General features: G+C 45.0%; 1 protein-coding gene across 1 annotated transcript in view; it reads right to left on the bottom strand.

The window, feature by feature from the left end:
- The window catches only part of LOC147116426 (dynein axonemal heavy chain 5-like), a 345,860-nt gene that overhangs the window by 106,217 nt on the left and 222,147 nt on the right, over nt 1–17,496 (bottom strand). The window contains exons 47-52 of the mRNA XM_085992043.1: nt 14,343–14,556; nt 13,781–14,004; nt 11,897–12,095; nt 10,814–10,986; nt 1,571–1,701; nt 618–771 (exon numbers count right to left, since the gene is read on the bottom strand). Of these exons, the coding sequence (XP_085848169.1) occupies nt 618–771; nt 1,571–1,701; nt 10,814–10,986; nt 11,897–12,095; nt 13,781–14,004; nt 14,343–14,556 (1,095 nt within the window). The remainder of the gene's footprint in view (nt 1–617; nt 772–1,570; nt 1,702–10,813; nt 10,987–11,896; nt 12,096–13,780; nt 14,005–14,342; nt 14,557–17,496) is intronic.

Raw genomic sequence — 17,496 nt, 5'->3', positions numbered from 1 at the left:
ATCATCCCGACTGTCAATTTCGGGCCAATCTCAGTTTCTGAGTGAAATCAAATTCAGATATTTGTAGGGCTACAATTCCATTTAAAACATGCTCTGTTTCTGAGAAGGGGTACCACTTTTTTCAAATTATCTTCTCGTCCATTTCTCCATAGCCCAAGCACCAAGTCCAACTGAGTGGGCAGACAGCCCACTTCCAAGCCTCAGTCAAAGTGCTTGACAATTAGTAGCTAGCACAATACACAAGGCTGGTCTGGTGATGACCTTTTCAACCCTCATCTTCCCCCTTCCCCTCGCCATACAGAAATGCCTGACTATGTATGTTCTTATGTGAAGGAGATCAGCAACTTGTCAGTTTGAAGGATGAAGGAACAAAACCATTGGCCGATCTATCCACCACACTACAAGTCGGCATTCCATCAGTGCTCTGCTATTATCTGAAACAAAGTGTATATAATTTTCACATATAATAAATATGAACTGCTGATTGTGCACATGCTTTCGAACATTCACCAGTAAGGACAGGAATGAAATTGCAAACTATTTCAACAGGGCAGAAAATAATAAGGCAGGTATCTATTTTGAAAATACACTGAGCAATGTTAAGGACTGCACCATACCTCTCCAGAGGAGAGAACATTGTTCAGATACTCCAGAAAAGCCTCATCCTTGATTTCATTGTCTGTAAAAATAAAGGTCACTCCATTTCCCTCCTGTCCAGCTGTTCTGTACAGAATCTTCAGATCCTCCAGCAGGTTTGAGGCACTGTATGACCTAGTGTATATAAATGAAGTTACACAGATAGTTCCAGTACCTATTCTCCTGTGCTTCAGTGCTTTCTATTGTTTAATATATAAAAATTAACATAAAAAATAAATCTATTACAATACAGTCTACCCCTCTCGTCTCTATTCCCTTCCAGTAAAATGTTAATTGTTCAGTTTGCATTATAGTGAGGACAGATCTCTGAATACGGACTGTAGCTGAGAATATTGCTCCAAGGATTTCAGAGGTGACAAAGTTATTGCACACCCAAAGCCATTTCTGAAACAAGAGGCACTCTGCTTTATTATATTCTTGAACTTAGATTAACTTGAGAGATACAAATACAACGCAGAGTGAGGACTGAAAAAAAAGAAAACCCATTCTGCACCCCTTAACTCCCCAGTGGTGGGAATTGTACTTCAACATTACAGCAGAGTCATTTTCACGGCAACATGAATGCATGGCCCTACAGCACAGTGAAATACACCTTTTAACCACCTTTTTGTGTGGGCAATGGCCCCAGGGATACAAGCTATGCGATACTCCCCCATGCTTATAATTGCTGGAGATTATTATTACCAATTAATGGTATTTAGCCAGAAGCAGTAAAAAGCATTTTTCTCACATGTGGTGGCTTTTCAACCAATTGTAATTATCATTTTAGTCTAAAGGTAGAGATACATTTTATATGGTCTGCGCGCACGCACACACACCCACACAATATATACTGATCAGCTATGTACTTTGCTATTATGTCTTGGCATGCTGCTCATCCTAAGAAACTTTAATATTTCAGTTGTGGATTTACCTTGTGAGAGTGACTTGGAATGTCTGGTATCCAGCAATAAATGAAGTGAGTCTTGTAAGGCTCTGTTTACCTGACCCACCCACACCAACAAGCAGAGCATTGCCCCGAGGAGTTCTGATGATACGAGATATCTATAAGTGAATCCCAACATTAAGGTTAAAATTATAATCTTATCACCAAGAAAAGTTGAAAGAAGGGCAGGTAAGGATGTTTGAATGAGGGATGAATATGTGCAAAATATTCAAATATGATTAACATGTACAAACAGCAACACATAATTATCAAGTCACACCATAAAATTCATTTAGATTTTCACTACGTGGATTGTCCTTAGTGTCAATTCCAACAGTGATAGCAGAATTCTGTCTTTTACTGTACACCCTTTCCCCCAGATACTTTTAGGAAAATGATTGGGGGTGCATCCCCCCTCCCTCCGTCCCAACGTTGGTGGTCGTGCCTGTAGTGTCCACGTATCAATAATACACGGACTGCAGGGGAACAATAACAGGTATTTACTGAACAGAGGGTACTCTTTTTTTTGTTCGTACCAAAAAACAAACAAATTGACTGTAAACAAAAGTTCAACTAAAACTTAACAAATCATATTAAAATTTCTGAACACAGGGTAAGCTTAAACTGAAAGTACAGAAGCCTGCTATGGCTTTATATACAGGTGTGGTCACTGCCGGTACTACAGTATAAAGTCAGTTCTCTCTTAAAGGTACATACACAACAATTCCTCCCCTTTTAGATAAACAGTACATAACATTCATTTAACAATTAAATAATAACTAATTACAATTACAATTTTCTCTGTACTATATACATCAACTGAAATAATCATTTATAAGTTCAGTCTTTGAGGAGGCTTCCTGATCCTGACTGGATAGCGCCTTTCTCGAGTATCCTGTTCTTGCGGCGGAGTCGATTCTGGCTCATTGTCATTGGTTGGTTCGTCAGCTTCCAATACCACTGATTCTGAGGTAGACGCAATCTGTACTTCAGGTTCATTACCAGGTGCACATGCTCATGGTATGGGTTTGGCTTGTTCCTGTGACTCTAGAATCTGGTCAGCATGGCGTCTCACGATGCTCTCTCCAACGTCCACTGTGTACATTAGTGGTCCCTGCTGTGTGCATATCGTTCCTGGCTGCCATTTTTCTGTTCGGTAGTCGCGGGCCAAGACTGGTTGCCCTATCTTGAAGCTCCTGGTTGGCTTCTCATTGATGTGCTGGAATTGCTTATCCTCAACATCTCGTCTTATGCTTGGTTTGAGCAAATCCAGGCGACATCTTAGCCTTCGGTTGAAGAACATTATGGCTGGAGCTTGGTTGGTGACTGCATGTGTCGCATTCCGGTAAGCAAACAAGAATTATCCACCTTGTGTTGTAGTGGTATGTCGTCGTTATACATCGCCTTTATTGCCTTTTTAAAGGTCTGAACAAACCTCTCAGCCAATCCATTTGTGGCTGGGTGATATGGGGCAGATGTGTAATGTTTCACCCCATTATTCCTCAGAAACCTCCGGAAATCCTCGGACACAAACTGTGGCCCATTGTCGGAGCAAATCTGTTCTGGCAAGCCATTCCTGGCGAAGATGGTCCGTAGGACTGCAATAGTTTTCTCCGTGGTGGTGGAGGACATTTTGATGACCTCTGGCCATTTCGAATGGGCATCCACGGCGATTAGAAACATTGGGCTAGAAATTCAGTAGGCTTTGCGCCCAGTTTTCGCCCAAAGAGGGCTTTTGCGCCACTTGCTGAGCTTTCGCCGATATTCAGCGCTGCGGTAATGGCGGCGTTAGCCAGTAGCGCTGCGCCGCCACCAATGACGTCATCGGTGTGCGCAGTGCCCCGCTACCACCCCTCTACCAGCCCGACCGCCATATTTAGTTGCGGCCGCCTCTTCCGCAGCGGCCGCAAACAGCGATCAGAAAACGGGGCCATCCTGTAGCCTTAGTGGGGCGCTTTAAGGTGGAGGTGTGGCCGGCTGCTTTTTCAGCGGCCGCCTGCCCGCTCCTCCTTCCCCGGCCTCCTCCACCCACCCCCCCCCGCGGCATTGCCGGCTGCTTTCCGCGAACCCGGCACTTCTCCGTGGTGCCGGGCTCATTTGCCGGCACTATCCAGCGGCGATCTCCCCGTTGCAGGCACCTCCCCCTTCAGAGAAGGAGGAGGCCTGCAGTACCGCAGCCTGCCGCTCCGCAGCGGATGGCGCAGTGGCGCCTAGAGCGCTGAAATTCAGTTTCAGCGCCCCAAGCGGGGGCGGGCACACCCTGGAATAGCGCCCGGTTCTGACTTGGGGCGCAAAAACTGAATATCTGACGGGCGCAACTGGCTCCGCGCTCAGCGCTAACTTTTGGGCGCACGCCAGCTGGCGGGCCCAAAGTGAATTTCTAGGCCATTGAGTCCATAAATGGACCAGCAAAATCAATGTGTACCCATTGCCATGGAGATGAGGGCCACTCCCATGGGTGTAGCGGGGCCTGTGGTGGAGCGTTTTGGACCTTCTGGCATCCTGTGCATCTCTTGATCATATCCTCGATTTCTTTATCGATTCCCGGCCACCACACAAACGCCCTGGCTAGGCTCTTCATTTTTACCCCTCCCAGATGACCCTCATGAAGCTCATTGAGCACTCTATCTCTCAACTTGGGTGGAATTACCACTCGGGATCCACACATCAAGGTCCCCCGGCACACTGACAGCTGTTCTCTCCTTGGCGAGAATGCTGGCAACAGTGAGTCACCATGTGCTGGCCATCCCTTCACCGTCAAATCATAGACCTGAGAGAGTGTCGGGTCATTTCGGGTTTCCTTCTCTATACTTGAGTTTGTAACAGGTAGACATTCGACTGTGGTCGAATGGAATATCTCAACAGGGTCCACTGCAGGTGCTTCCTCCACCGTAGGCAACGGTAGGCGCGACAGCCCATCAGCGTTTCCATGCTGTTTCATACCCTTGTACTCTATGTCGTACTGATGTGCCCCTAGAAAAAGTGACCATCTTTGCAGCCGTTGCGCTGTCATCACCGGAACGCGCTTCTTTGGGTTAAAAATGGAGACCAGAGGCTGATGATCAGTCAGTAGGGTGAATTTCTGCCCGTGCAGATAGTGATTGAACTTCTTCACCCCCCACACCAGGCTGAGGGCATCCCTGTCAATCTGGGTGTAGTTACGCTCGGCTGAGGTTAACGAGCGCGACGCAAAGGCTATTGGCCTCTCTGAACCGTCAAGGAATTTGTGTGACAGCACCGCTCCAATGCCGTAGGGAGCAGCATCACATGCCAACCGAATCGGTAGTGTTGGATTGTAGTGGGCCAATACTTCTTTTGAAGTGATTAGGCATTTACATTTCTGAAAGGCACGCTTACACTCAGCACTCCATTTCCATGTTACTCCAGTTTGCAGCAGGGCGTTCAGTGGGTGCAGAATTGTAGATAAATTCGGCAAGAACTTATGGTAGTAGTTCACCAACCCGAGGAACGACCTCAGTTGCGACACATTTTCCGGTGCTGGAGCCTTGACTTCTGCCTCAATCTTGTCTGGGGACTTATGCAACCCTTCCTCATCAATCATGTGGCCACAATACGAGATTTGTCTCCTGAAGAACTCGCATTTGGGGTGGTTGGCTCGTAGCCCATATTCTTGTAATCTAGTGAGCACCTGCTCCAAGTTGGCAAGGTGTTCACTGTCATTTTCGCCCGTAACCAGGATGTCGTCCAAATAACACCGGGTCCCCGGGATCCCTTGCAGGACTTGTTCCATCACCCTCTGCCAAATAGCCGGGGTTGATGCTACCCCGAATACCAGTCGGTTGTACTGGTAAAGACCTTTGTGAGTGTTTATCGTAAGGTATTTCCTAGATGCTTCTTCCACCTCCATTTGTAGATACGCTTGGGCCAGATCAATCTTCGTAAAGCGTTTCCCTCCAGATAGTGAGGCGAAAATATCTTCTATCCGTGGAAGTGGATATTGTACTGGGAGCAGGACTAGGTTCACAGTTACCTTGAAGTCCCCACAGATGCGAACCTTCTTCGGCTCCCCAGGCGTGCTGCTCAATGATTTCTTCATTACAATAACGATGGGTGTGGCCCACTCGCTCCAGTCCACCTTGAGCAGCACACCCGAACGCTCCAGACTCTCCAGCTCTGCTTCAACGGCTGGGCGGATCGCGTACGGTACCGGTCTGGCCTTAAAAAATTTTGGGTTTGCGTTATCTTCGATTTTTATCGATGCCGTTACTCCTTTTAGAGTCCCAAGTCCTTGTTGGAACACCTCTTTCGCGTCAGTTAGAATTTTTTGACAGTCATCCAGGTGTGACATCATCATCCTTTTTGTCAGTCACAGTTAGCGCCTGAATGGAATGCCAATCCAATTGTATTTTTCGGATCCATTCACGTCCCAATAATGGTGGTCCTCCATCTTGTAGTATATATAGATACAGTTTCTGTGTTTCCTTGCCGTTGTATTTAACTGGCACCCTTATTTTTTCCTCTGGGGTAGACTTTTTGCCCCGTGTATGTCTTCAATACAATGGACGTGTCCTTCAAGGGTATGTGTGAGAATAGCCGCTCATAGTCTCATCGATTCATGACAGTTAGGGCTGATCCTGTGTCCAATTCCATCTTTACTTGGGACCCTGCTATCATGGGCCGGACCGGATAGCATCCCTGGACGGGTACTCAAGGAATGTGCTGATCAGCTGGCTGATGTCTTCACCGCCATCTTCAATCTGTCATTGGCCCAGGCAGTAGTCCCTACATGCTTCAAGACCGCTACCATTATTCCTGTGCCAAAACAAACGGCTGTGACGTGCCTGAACGATTATCGACCTGTCGCACTCACACCCATCATAATGAAGTGTTTCGAGAGACTGGTCTTAGCCCACATCAAAGCCAGTGTTCCTGCCTCCCTTGACCAACACCAGTTTGCCTATCGTGCAAACAGATCAACGGAGGATGCAATCACAACTGCTCTACACTCGGCACTGAATCACCTAGATGGTAAGGAGACCTACATCAGAATGCTGTTCATAGACTGCAGCTCAGCATTCAACACTATCGTCCCCAACAAGCTGGCCACCAAACTCCAAACTCTTGGCCTGAACACTTCCCTCTGCAACTGGACCCTGGACTTCCTAACAAACAGACCCCAGTCTGTCAAATTAGGTAACCACACCTCCCCCCCCCGACCCTGAACACGGGGGCCCCACAAGGATGTGTGCTGAGCCCCCTCCTCTACTCCCTCTTCACCCACGACTGTGTGGCTGTTAATGGTTCTAACACCATCATCAAGTTTGCGGATGACACCACACGGTAGTAGGCCAGATCACCAACAACGATGAGTCAGCCTTCAGGGAGGAGGTCCAGCATCTCGTGAAGTGGTGCGCCGATAACAACCTGGCCCTTAACACCAAGAAAACAAAAGAAATCATTGTGGACTTCAGGAAGTCCAAAGGCGGAAGTCACACCCCCATCCACATCAATGGGGCTGTGGTGGAAAGGGTGGACAGCTTTAAGTTTCTCGGAGTCCACATCACGGAAGGCCTCTCCTGGTCCCTCAACACCTCCTCTCTGGTGAAGAAGGCCCAGCAGCGCCTATATTTCCTAAGGAGGCTGAAGGGATGTAATCTGTCATCCCTGATCCTCTCTAACTTTTACCGCTGCACTATAGAGAGCATCCTGACAAACTGTATCACAGTATGGTATGGCAGCTGTAGCTACTATGACCGGAAAGCCCTGCAGCGGGTAGTCAAAACTGCCCAACGCATTACCGGCACCCGGCTACCGACCATAGAGCACATATACCAGAAACGCTGTCTACGGAGGTCACGGTCCATCATCAAAGGCCCTACCCACCCCAGCCACAGTCTGTTCGCCCTCCTGCCATCTGGGAGACGCTACAGATGCATTCGCACCCGTACGACCAGATTTAGGAACAGCTTCTTTCCCAGGGCTGTCATCCTACTGAACTCCACAAATAAACTCTAAAGCCTGCACATCTGCCAATGCACTTTATTATGGTTATATTTATGTTAATATACTACAAGCCAAATGTATGTTGAATGTTTAAATGTCTTAATCCAAATGTACACTCTCGGGAGCCGCAAGCCTGCATTTCGTTGTACTGCACTTGTGCACTAACAATGACAATAAAAGTTGATTTGATTTGATTTGATTTGATGAGGGTGACCCAAATGGTTCGGTGATCCTCCTTTGCGATCACGTTGTGTAACTTTAGACAACTTAGTCTCCTGCTCCCAGAGTCATTATCACTCTCCTGACCTACTGAACTACTGTCTGTCATTTTTTTTTCTTTCTTGTACTTTTCCTTAGTAGTTCTTTTAGTGTTGGTTTTCTTTCCCGACCTGCAGACTCTTGCTATGTGTCCCATTTTCCCACATTGTCTGCATGCTTTGTCCTTAAACCAGCAGTCCTTCTGATCATGGGTTGTTCTGCCGCAGCGATAGCACTTTTCTGCTCCATACGCCATTTCGTTAGCGCTGTATTCCTGTGGTTTCTGTTGTATTTCCGCAGCTCCCCGTGCTGCTGCTTCGTAGGATACTGCCACGCTGAAAGCCTGTTCTAGCGTCAGGTCCTTTTCCGAAAGTAGTCGTTTCTTGGTTCCTTCACTCTGGAGCCCGCAGACAAACTTATCCCGTAAGGTGTCTGCCAGTCCTGCTCCGAACTGGCAGTGCTTCGATAACTTGCGTAGTTCTGTAAGATAGTCAGCATTGCTCTCATCTTTGTGCTGGTTTCTTTTATGGAACTTGAATCTTTCTGCTATCAGCAGCGGTGTAGGGTTTAGGTGTTCCTGTAAGATATTAACAATCTCTTCAAAACTTTTCTCCATTGGTTTAGCTGGGGTAATTAAATTCCGCAATAGGCCGTACGTTCTCGCGCCCATCAAATTTAATAATACCGATGCCTTCTTTCCATCGGCCACCTCATTTGCCTTGCAGTACACTTCAATTCTTTCCACATACGTGGTCCAGTCTTCTACCTCGTTGTCGAAAGCAGTGATACTGCCATTCTTCGGCATCTTGGGTGATTTAAAATGGCGCCTCCCGCGCTTTTTCTTCTTCCCCAATGGATTAAAATGGCGCCTCCCGCGCTTTTCCTTCTTCCCCAATGGAATAAAATGGCGCCTCCCGCGCTTTTCCTTCTTCCCCTTGCTGCCATGCTGCTCCTAGTGTTCTACAGGGTAATGGCGGCGACCCGCGGCTTCGGCGCGTCTCACTTTTCCTTCCCCTCGTTTTATTTTCTCTACGCTGCCCGGTTCTTGAGCACCGACCGCGCCCTGTGCGCTCCGCCCTCTCTCTCTCTCTTTTCCTCCCGACGACGCTGCACGGCCCCTTTGCAGAGCCGCTCGATCGAGCTCGAGCGCTACCAGCACGATTTGCTGGAACACCTTGACTGGGGAGCCAAGCCCAGCTCTCCACAGCCTCCCCTGCAATTCTCCGAACTCCGATGGATCCCTGGGCGGTTGCCCGTGATCGACGCCCGTTGCTCTGACTTCGACCTCCAAGAAGCTTCTTTTCAGGTAAAGATCCCCGTGAGGTGATGCAGTACTGCAGGTGAGTTCGAACCTGCTCGTCGCCAGTGTAGTGTCCGCGTATCAATAATACACGGACTGCAGGAGAACAATAATAACAGGTATTTACTGAACAGAGGGTAAGCTTAAACTGAAAGTACAGATGCCTGCTATGGCTTTATATACAGGTGTGGTCACTGCCGGTACTACAGTATAAAGTCAGTTCTCTCTTAAAGGTACATACACAACAGTGCCTTCAGCCGTCTAGGCCCCACGCTCTGGAATTCCCTTCATAAACCACTCTGTCTCTCCTTTTCTCTCTACTCCTTTAAGACCTTACTTAAAACCCACCTCTTTGACCAAGCATTTGGTCACCCCTCCTGATATCTCTTTCTTTAGCTCAGCGTCCATTTAAAAATAAAATTACACCTCTGTGATGCGTCTTGTGATGTTTTTCTACGTTAAAGGCACTGTATAAATGTAAGTTGTTGTATTCAAAATTGTGCTTTGAAACAATACATGAAGATAATGCCAGGCTATAGTTATGAGACCGGAGAAACTGGACTCTTTCCATTAGAACGGAGAAGGTTAAGAGGAGATCTGATAAAGTACGTTGGAACGAAACCATAATTGGGGAATCCTGGTTGCCTTATAAGGGACAGAGCCTCTATCCACTCCTGATAGCATCAGCCATGTCAGAGGGAAGATGGGGCCAGGTGCAGGGACTCCCGAAGCTGAATTTCCCTGGCCCACAATGGGCTTGGCGTAAGACAAGAGGCCAGCACGCCAAGTGAGATGAGGTATATTGGCCTCCAGGAGGGTGTAAATGGGCCCATTGCAGATGTGGGGGGTGGGGGGGATGGTGGAGGGTTCCAGGTCAGGGTTGCGGCCTGGACTCCGCCAAAGATGAGGTCACGTTATTTTTTTAATGCTAAGATTGGTCCCCTTACACAGAGGGTGGCAAAGAGAACTGCATTGGTCTCAGCGAAGGCCTGCCACCATCTCCTGATTCTGGCAGCAATAAGGCCAGTGAGCATCTGCGAACCTCATGCAAATGAGGCGCCCTCCCAGTGACCCAGCAAACTTTGGTGAAGTCAGCCCTGGAGATCAGTAAGTGGGAAACTGCTGGGATTGCACCCAGTGAATTCCTGTAGCCATAATGATGCTATCAACCATCAACAGCAAATAAAAACTGCTCAAAATCAGAAACAAAAAAAAACCACACAGGTTTAAACCACGAGATAAATGATAAGATAATCTGGTTTTTACTGGTGTTGGTTGGGGATACATGTTGGCCAGGATACTTGGAGATCTCCCATGCTCTTCTCTGAATAGTGTCGTGGGATCTTTTATGTCTACCTGAGAGGGTAAACAGGGCCTCGGTTTAACCTCATCTGAAAGATGGCACTTCCGACAGTGCAGCACTCCCTCAGTGGCAGCCTAGATTATGTGCTCAAGTCTCTGGAGTGGGGCTTAAGCCCACAACCTTCTGACTCAGAGGTGAGAGTGCTACCACTGAGCCAAGGCTGCCACCTAAAAACTATATTCCAACCAACTCTACTTCCCCACTTCGGAAATTGTCATCGGTTTTGGGTACTTCACTATAAACAAATAATATCAAACCAAACTCACATTTAAAACACAAGCACGGAATGCACAACTTTAAAATTAGGACTGAATTATGTTAAGAAAGTAAGTTACGCCTACCCCACCTTGACTAGGTGAATCATAGCATCTTCAAAGAAGACTAAGTCCAGGTGCCCCCCTCGTACAGTCTCATTGTAAAGAAACATGAACAGGTTCAGCCTCTCTTTCAGCATATCTAAAGACTCTATGGCCTCATACACTTTCGGCATCTCATATTCTGTATCCTCTGGTTCATCTCCTGGAAATGGCAAGAAAAAGAACAAACTATCCTGTACCTTTTAACAAGCTATATAGCAGTTGTATATTGGGCATATTCAAAGAAAGACAAAGGTTAGATATTTTCCCCCTAATATGTGAATACTATAATTAAAAAAACAAATAGATTAGCTGAGTGTAGAAAATGTTAGCAGTAGAAATACATGTTCTATAATTACAAGTTTCTCTGATGGAAATCCCACAGACTGCTAGTCTAAGGTGAATTCCAGAGATGAAAAAGTGCAATGCGAAACAAAAGGGAATACATACACATCTGTACTGGGTTTACTTCATATTGAAAGAAAATAGAAGGTAGTTAAAAAAAAACCTAGCAGATGGTTAATCTCAGAACTGCAATTTTAGCTTTTGGATTGTCAACAGGTCCAGAAAAATTCCAGTCTCTCTGGACCAGGTTTGTAAATTTTGAGCTCCCATAGCGTGATGCTGAACCAAACATTACCACCACAGCAGTAAATCTGCTCAAATGATCTGGGTGAAAGCCAAGCATATATACAAGAGAAAGGGAAAATCAAATGGCACGTGTACATCAGGCTGCTGTCGCACAGCTCCTGCCGACCAGCTTGCAACAGCATTGACGGTGCTTTCGAGAGTTGGCTGCCCCCCTACTGTCTTCTCCATAAAAGTGTAAGGTCCAAAGGAGGAGCTAACTGAGGAGAAAATGGGAAAAAGAGACGCATGGTCTTCATTGCAAAGTAAAGTATCTCAAAAATAAAGAAAAAAATCTATACACTTAAAATCAAGGGCCATAATTGGGTTGACAACTGTGGTCAGTCACATGAATCACATGAGCTCAAAATTCAAATATCCATATTCAATGATCTGGATGTGTGGGACATCCTGTGTAAGAGTCAATATGCAAATAATTTCCTGACCTGTGGCCTCAGGTGGATCACGCAAGAAATCTACAAAGAAGTCTTCACTCTCTACATTGATGACACCTTTGATTTCTTCCCCAAGTTCTTCAGTGGCAACATGGATCAATGTTTTATTGAACCATTCACAGTCTTCAGAGTTTGTAAAACGATCGGCCACCACTCGTGTACATTCATGTCTCCAGAGCTTAAGAAGAATCTATTTAAAACAGTGTTTGCAATAAAGTCAGGTTTAATATAGGAGTGCCAATTATAACCAAATTTGGTTTCAGTAATTGTTTCAACAAACAACCACAGAAACAATTACAGGTCAATATGTATGAGCAGTCCTTAGATTAAGAACATGTCGACACAGTTAGGCTGATTCCTTAATCAGGTGCTCCCAGAGCGGAGAGAAGCAGCGAGCACTGGTCGAGAAATCACCGGCCCACAATGCTTAACTTTCCATCTAGTCAAATCCCAATCAGCTGTAGTATATACTGGCTGAAGCTTTCCACTTGTGCGCTCGCTAGTCCACGATTTCCCTCCATTCATTTTAATGGACAGCAAATATGCAAGCAAAGAGTCCCGACCATTGTATTAAGGGAGCAGCATTCACTAATTTTCTTTTAGGGCTATCAAGAAATATCACAAAAACTCTATTTACTTAAGCAAATAAATACAGCTTTTCTTCAAAAGTACCTTGTTAACCACAGTTTTAGAGAAATACTAGAGATTTATGTAGTGTAAATGCAACAGGAGATTTGAACTAGCTGCTCTGGATGCATTCCTAAGACCACAAGTTAGATATGTTTAAGGAAAGTTATTCAAACTATCTTAGCTCGTCCATTCAGAAATAATGTTTAGTTCCACCAATACAACATTCAACTAATTTTTAAATGATCCCAGGTTTTTGTCTCCAATAACCTATCTCAAGGTCCATTCCATGAGTTAAAAGAAAGAAGAGCTTGCATTTACATATTAGCTTTCACAGCCTCACAATGTCCCAAACCGCTTCCTGACCAATGAATTCTCTCTGAAGTGCAGTCACTGTTGTTATGTTGGCAAACACAACATCCAATTTGTACACAGTAAGATTCCACAAACGGCATTGCAATAAATGACCATTTGCTTTTGGGGGGTGTTGGTTGAGGGAGGAATATTGGCCAGGACACTGTTCTATTTTGAATAGGGCCATGGGAGCTTTTTACATCAAGCTGAACAGGCTTTGGTTTAACATCTCAACTGAGAGACAGTAGCTCTGAGAATGCAGTACTCCCTCAGTATTGCATTGCAGTGTCACCCAAGACTACGTGCTCAAATCCTGGAGAGGGACTTGAACCTGCAACCTGCTGACACAGTGGCAAGAGTTGATCTCTCTGTGTGAAGAACAACTTCCTGACATCAGTTCTAGATTTGCCTTTCAGTATCACTTATAGTATCATGCGAACCTAAAAACTAGGCCTTTTCAAGCTGACGAGTAAACTTTCATTTACAGAGCTTGTATTCTAAGCAGATGGTTGGCAGTAAAGTCAGCACCTGAATCCCACTGGTGAGAAGAGTTCCTCAGTTCTAAATAATGCTTTCAATCATAAGTCATTTAACTTGGACCAGAGAGAAAATGGACCCTGGTGCCCCAGTTCTCCACACCCACACAAGCCCACACATAATATATAGAAGGCAATTATGAAGAAATCCAAAGGTGGGAAATAAAAATTAGGAAGTTTAGATGATGTGTGAACAGAAGGAAATGTTCTTGTTATGAAGCATGGCACTGTTATTTGAAAAGAAGGAAGATAAAGGAAAGAACTTGCATTCATAGAATGTCATGTCCTCAAGGTGTCTGATTGTGCTTCACAGCCAAGTAATTACAACAGTCACCGTTGTTATTATAGAAACCTTTACCTCTTTGTAACAAATGACCTCTGCAGTAGCATTGAGCATGCCCTGCCAAATTCTGGAGAGATCTCGTAAATTAAACACATAGTGAAACTTGGCTGGCGTTGGAAGCATCTTAACTTTGACAACTTGCCAAAGTCTGCGTGTGATGGGAACAAGCTGAGCTGCCAAGCCTGTAACCTCCTCAGTAAATCCCCGCTGCTTGCAGAAATGGCCCACTCCAATCACACCTGCAGCCATTAGGAAATAATGTTACATCAGTGAAAAGTTCACTTAATTACTAAAATATACTTTTTTAAGCAACCTTTCTTAGCCCAAAAACCTATTTACTCCCAACCTAATCCTAAATATTGCATTGCCTAAAAATATAAACATTCAGAATACTGACCATAACCAAAATCCTCTGACCCTTATTACGTTTCTAATCCCTGCTGTGAATTCAATATAATTTATTGTGAATTTTATATAAAAAGATGGCAAATGCAAACTGCAAATTATAATGGCTACATTTTGCAAAAAAAAAAAATTTTTTTTCCAAATACTACAAATCCATAGAGCCCTGACTTACCAAAGACTTTGTCAATGGAGATGTTGGAAGACAAGGTACAGTTAAAAATAGAGAAATGCCGCTTCAGCCTTTGAGGAATGTCATTCCGTCCTCCGCCGGGGTGGATCATCGCAGCAACAAACTGGATGTCCACAATATGCGTGAACTCTCCTGGCTTCTCCAGGTTATAGAACCCGCTCTGTTCCATCAGCTGTCTCAAAATCTCATTGGTTACCTTAGAGTATGACAAAATGATGTGTTACCATTGTTTTCCTGTCACTTTATCCCATCCCACTCCCTTGGTAGAAGGTCCCAATCCAGCACTGCTGGAAGATACAGTCTCATCTCAATATATTGTTGGAAATTGATTTCAGTTAAATATAAATAGTCAACTGTTTCATACAATCAGGCACCAGTGTAACAAATAACATAAAAAAGTCAAAATGGAAAATTTATTTTACCCAATTCACCATTATGAAAAAAAACAAGTTGGCCACTTGTTAGACAGTGGGCCTTTACGAGGCTGACAGATATAGTCCTCAGGGATATACCCTGGCATTTTTTTTGTCCCAATATTTTTTAATCGAGTTTTCCAAGAGAGAAAGCTGTGGCTTCTGCATCTTGCCAGGTTTATTGATTATGGGTGTAACATAAACATAGAAACATAGAAGATTGGAGCAGGAGTAGGCCATTCGGCCCTTCGAGCCTGCTCCGCCATTCAATGAGATCATGGCTGATCATTCAAATTCAGTACCCTGTCCCTGCCTTCTCCCCATATCCCTTGATCCCTTCAGCCTTAAGAAATATATCCAACTCTTTCTTGAATATATTTAATGAACTGGCCTCCACCGCCCTCTGTGGCAGAGAATTCCACAGGTTCACCACTCTCTGGGTGAAGAAATTCCTCCTCATTTCAGTCCTAAATGTCCTACCCCTTATCCTTAGACTATGACCCCTGGTTCTGGACTCCCTGACCATCGGGAACATCCTTCCAGAATCTAGTCTGTCTAGGCCTGACAGAATTTTATAGGTTTCGATGAGATCCCCTCTCAATCTTCTAAACTCCAGTGAGTATAAGCCCAATCGACACAATCTCTCCTCATACGTCATTCCTGCCATCCCAGGTATCAGCCTGGTGAATCTTCGCTGCACTCCTTCTTCCATGGCAAGAACGTCCTTCCTCAGATAAGGCGACCAAAACTGCACACAATATTCAAGGTGCGGTCTCACCAAGGCCCTGTACAACTGTAGCAAGACATCCTTGTTCCTGTACTCGAACCCTCTTGCTACGAAGGCCAACATACCATTTGCCTTCTTAACCGCCTGCTGCACCTGCATGCTTACCTTCAGCGACTGGTGCACAAGAACACCCAGGTCTCTTTGCACTTCCCCTTCTCCCAATCTATTGCCATTCAAATAATAATGTGCCTTCCTGTTTTTGCCACCAAAGTGGATAACCTCACATTTATCCACATTATAGTGCATTTGCCATGTTTCTGCCCAATCACCTAACCTGTCCAAATCGTACTGGAGTTTCATGACATCCTCCTCGCAGCATGCCCTCCCACCCAGCTTTGTGTCGTCTGCAAATTTGGAGATATTACATCCAATTCCTTCGTCCAGATCATTAATATATATTGTGAACAGCTGGGGTCCTAGGACCGATCCTTGCGGTACCCCACTAGGCACTGCCTGCCACTTGGAAAATGACCCGTTTATTCCAACTCTTTGCTTTCTGTCCGCCAACCAGTTCTCTATCCAAGTCAATACCTTGCCCCCAATCCCATGTGCCTTAATTTTGCACGCTAATCTCTTATGCGGGACCTTATCGAAAGCCTTCTGAAAGTCCAAATACACCACATCCACTGGTTCTCCCTTATCTATTTTACCAGTTACATCCTCAAAAAATTCCAGTAGATTAGTCAAGCATGATTTACCTTTTGTAAATCCATGTTGACTTTGTCCGATCCTGTCACTGCTTTCCAAGTGCTTTGCTATTACATCTTTTATAATAGACTCTAGCATTTTCCCCACTACCGATGTCAGGCTTACCGGTCTATAATTCCCCGCTTTTTCTCTGCCACCTTTTTTGAATAGTGGGGTAACATTAGCTACCCTTCAATCCATGGGTACTGTTCCAGAGTCTATCGAGTTCTGGAAGATGACCAGCAATGCATCTACTATTTCTAGGGCCACTTCCTTAAGTACCCTGGGATGTAGATTATCAGGCCCTGGGGATTTATCGGCCTTCAGTCCCATCAAGTTTCCTAACACCATTTCCCTACAAATACTGATTTCTTTCAGTTCCACCCTTTCATCAGACCCTATGTTCCCCGGTATTTCTGGGAGGTTATTTGTGTCCTCCTTTGTGAAGACAGAACCAAAATATGTATTTAGTTGGTCTGCCAATTATAAATTCCCCCGATTCTGACTGCAAGGGACCTACACTTGGCTTCACCAATCTTTTTCTCTTCACATATCTATAAAAGCTTTTACAGTCAGTTTTTATGTTCCCTGAAAGCTTACTCTCATATTCTATTTTCCCTTTCTTAATTAATCCCTTTGTCCTCCTTTGTTGAATCCTGAACTGCTCCCAATCCTCAGGATTATTGCTTTTTCTGGCCAATTTGTATGTCCTCTCCTTGGATCTTATGCTATCCCTAATTTCCCTTGTTACCCACGGTTGAGTCACCTTTTTTGTTTTATTTTTATGCCATTTATGACATTTATGACATTTGTGTCCTAATGCTACCGTTTACATTAATAAGTTCCAAAAGGACGTGACAGCTTTAAAAGCATTGGAATGCTAAAAATATAAAATGAGCAACTCAATGGAAACCATTTGTAGTACATGACTCTTTAACAAAAGTACTGCTTACATCACCGTAGTACAGTGAAACACTGAAGCACTTATATGGTGTCAAGATTAACCTTGCGTATGGAGCAGGGTTCCCAACTCTGGTTGGATAGATTCCTGGAGGTTTCGTCACATGATCTCCTGCCTCTAACCGCCCCGCCCCCACACTCCTGTCATTGGCCACCCGACCTGTCCATCCTCCCAGTGCCCCGCCTTCCCACACCAATTGGAAAGTGAGCAAACTCTTCATTACTCGATTGGATAAATCTTGACTATCAAACAGCCATTTTTTTCCATTGCCAATACTTTTATGACTAA

The sequence above is a fragment of the Somniosus microcephalus genome, chromosome 6 (genome assembly GCF_052327205.1).
Source record: "Somniosus microcephalus isolate GS21.2 chromosome 6, FLI_Smic_1.0, whole genome shotgun sequence".
Taxonomy (NCBI): domain Eukaryota; kingdom Metazoa; phylum Chordata; class Chondrichthyes; order Squaliformes; family Somniosidae; genus Somniosus; species Somniosus microcephalus.
This window is presented reverse-complemented; position numbering and strand designations above follow the sequence as displayed.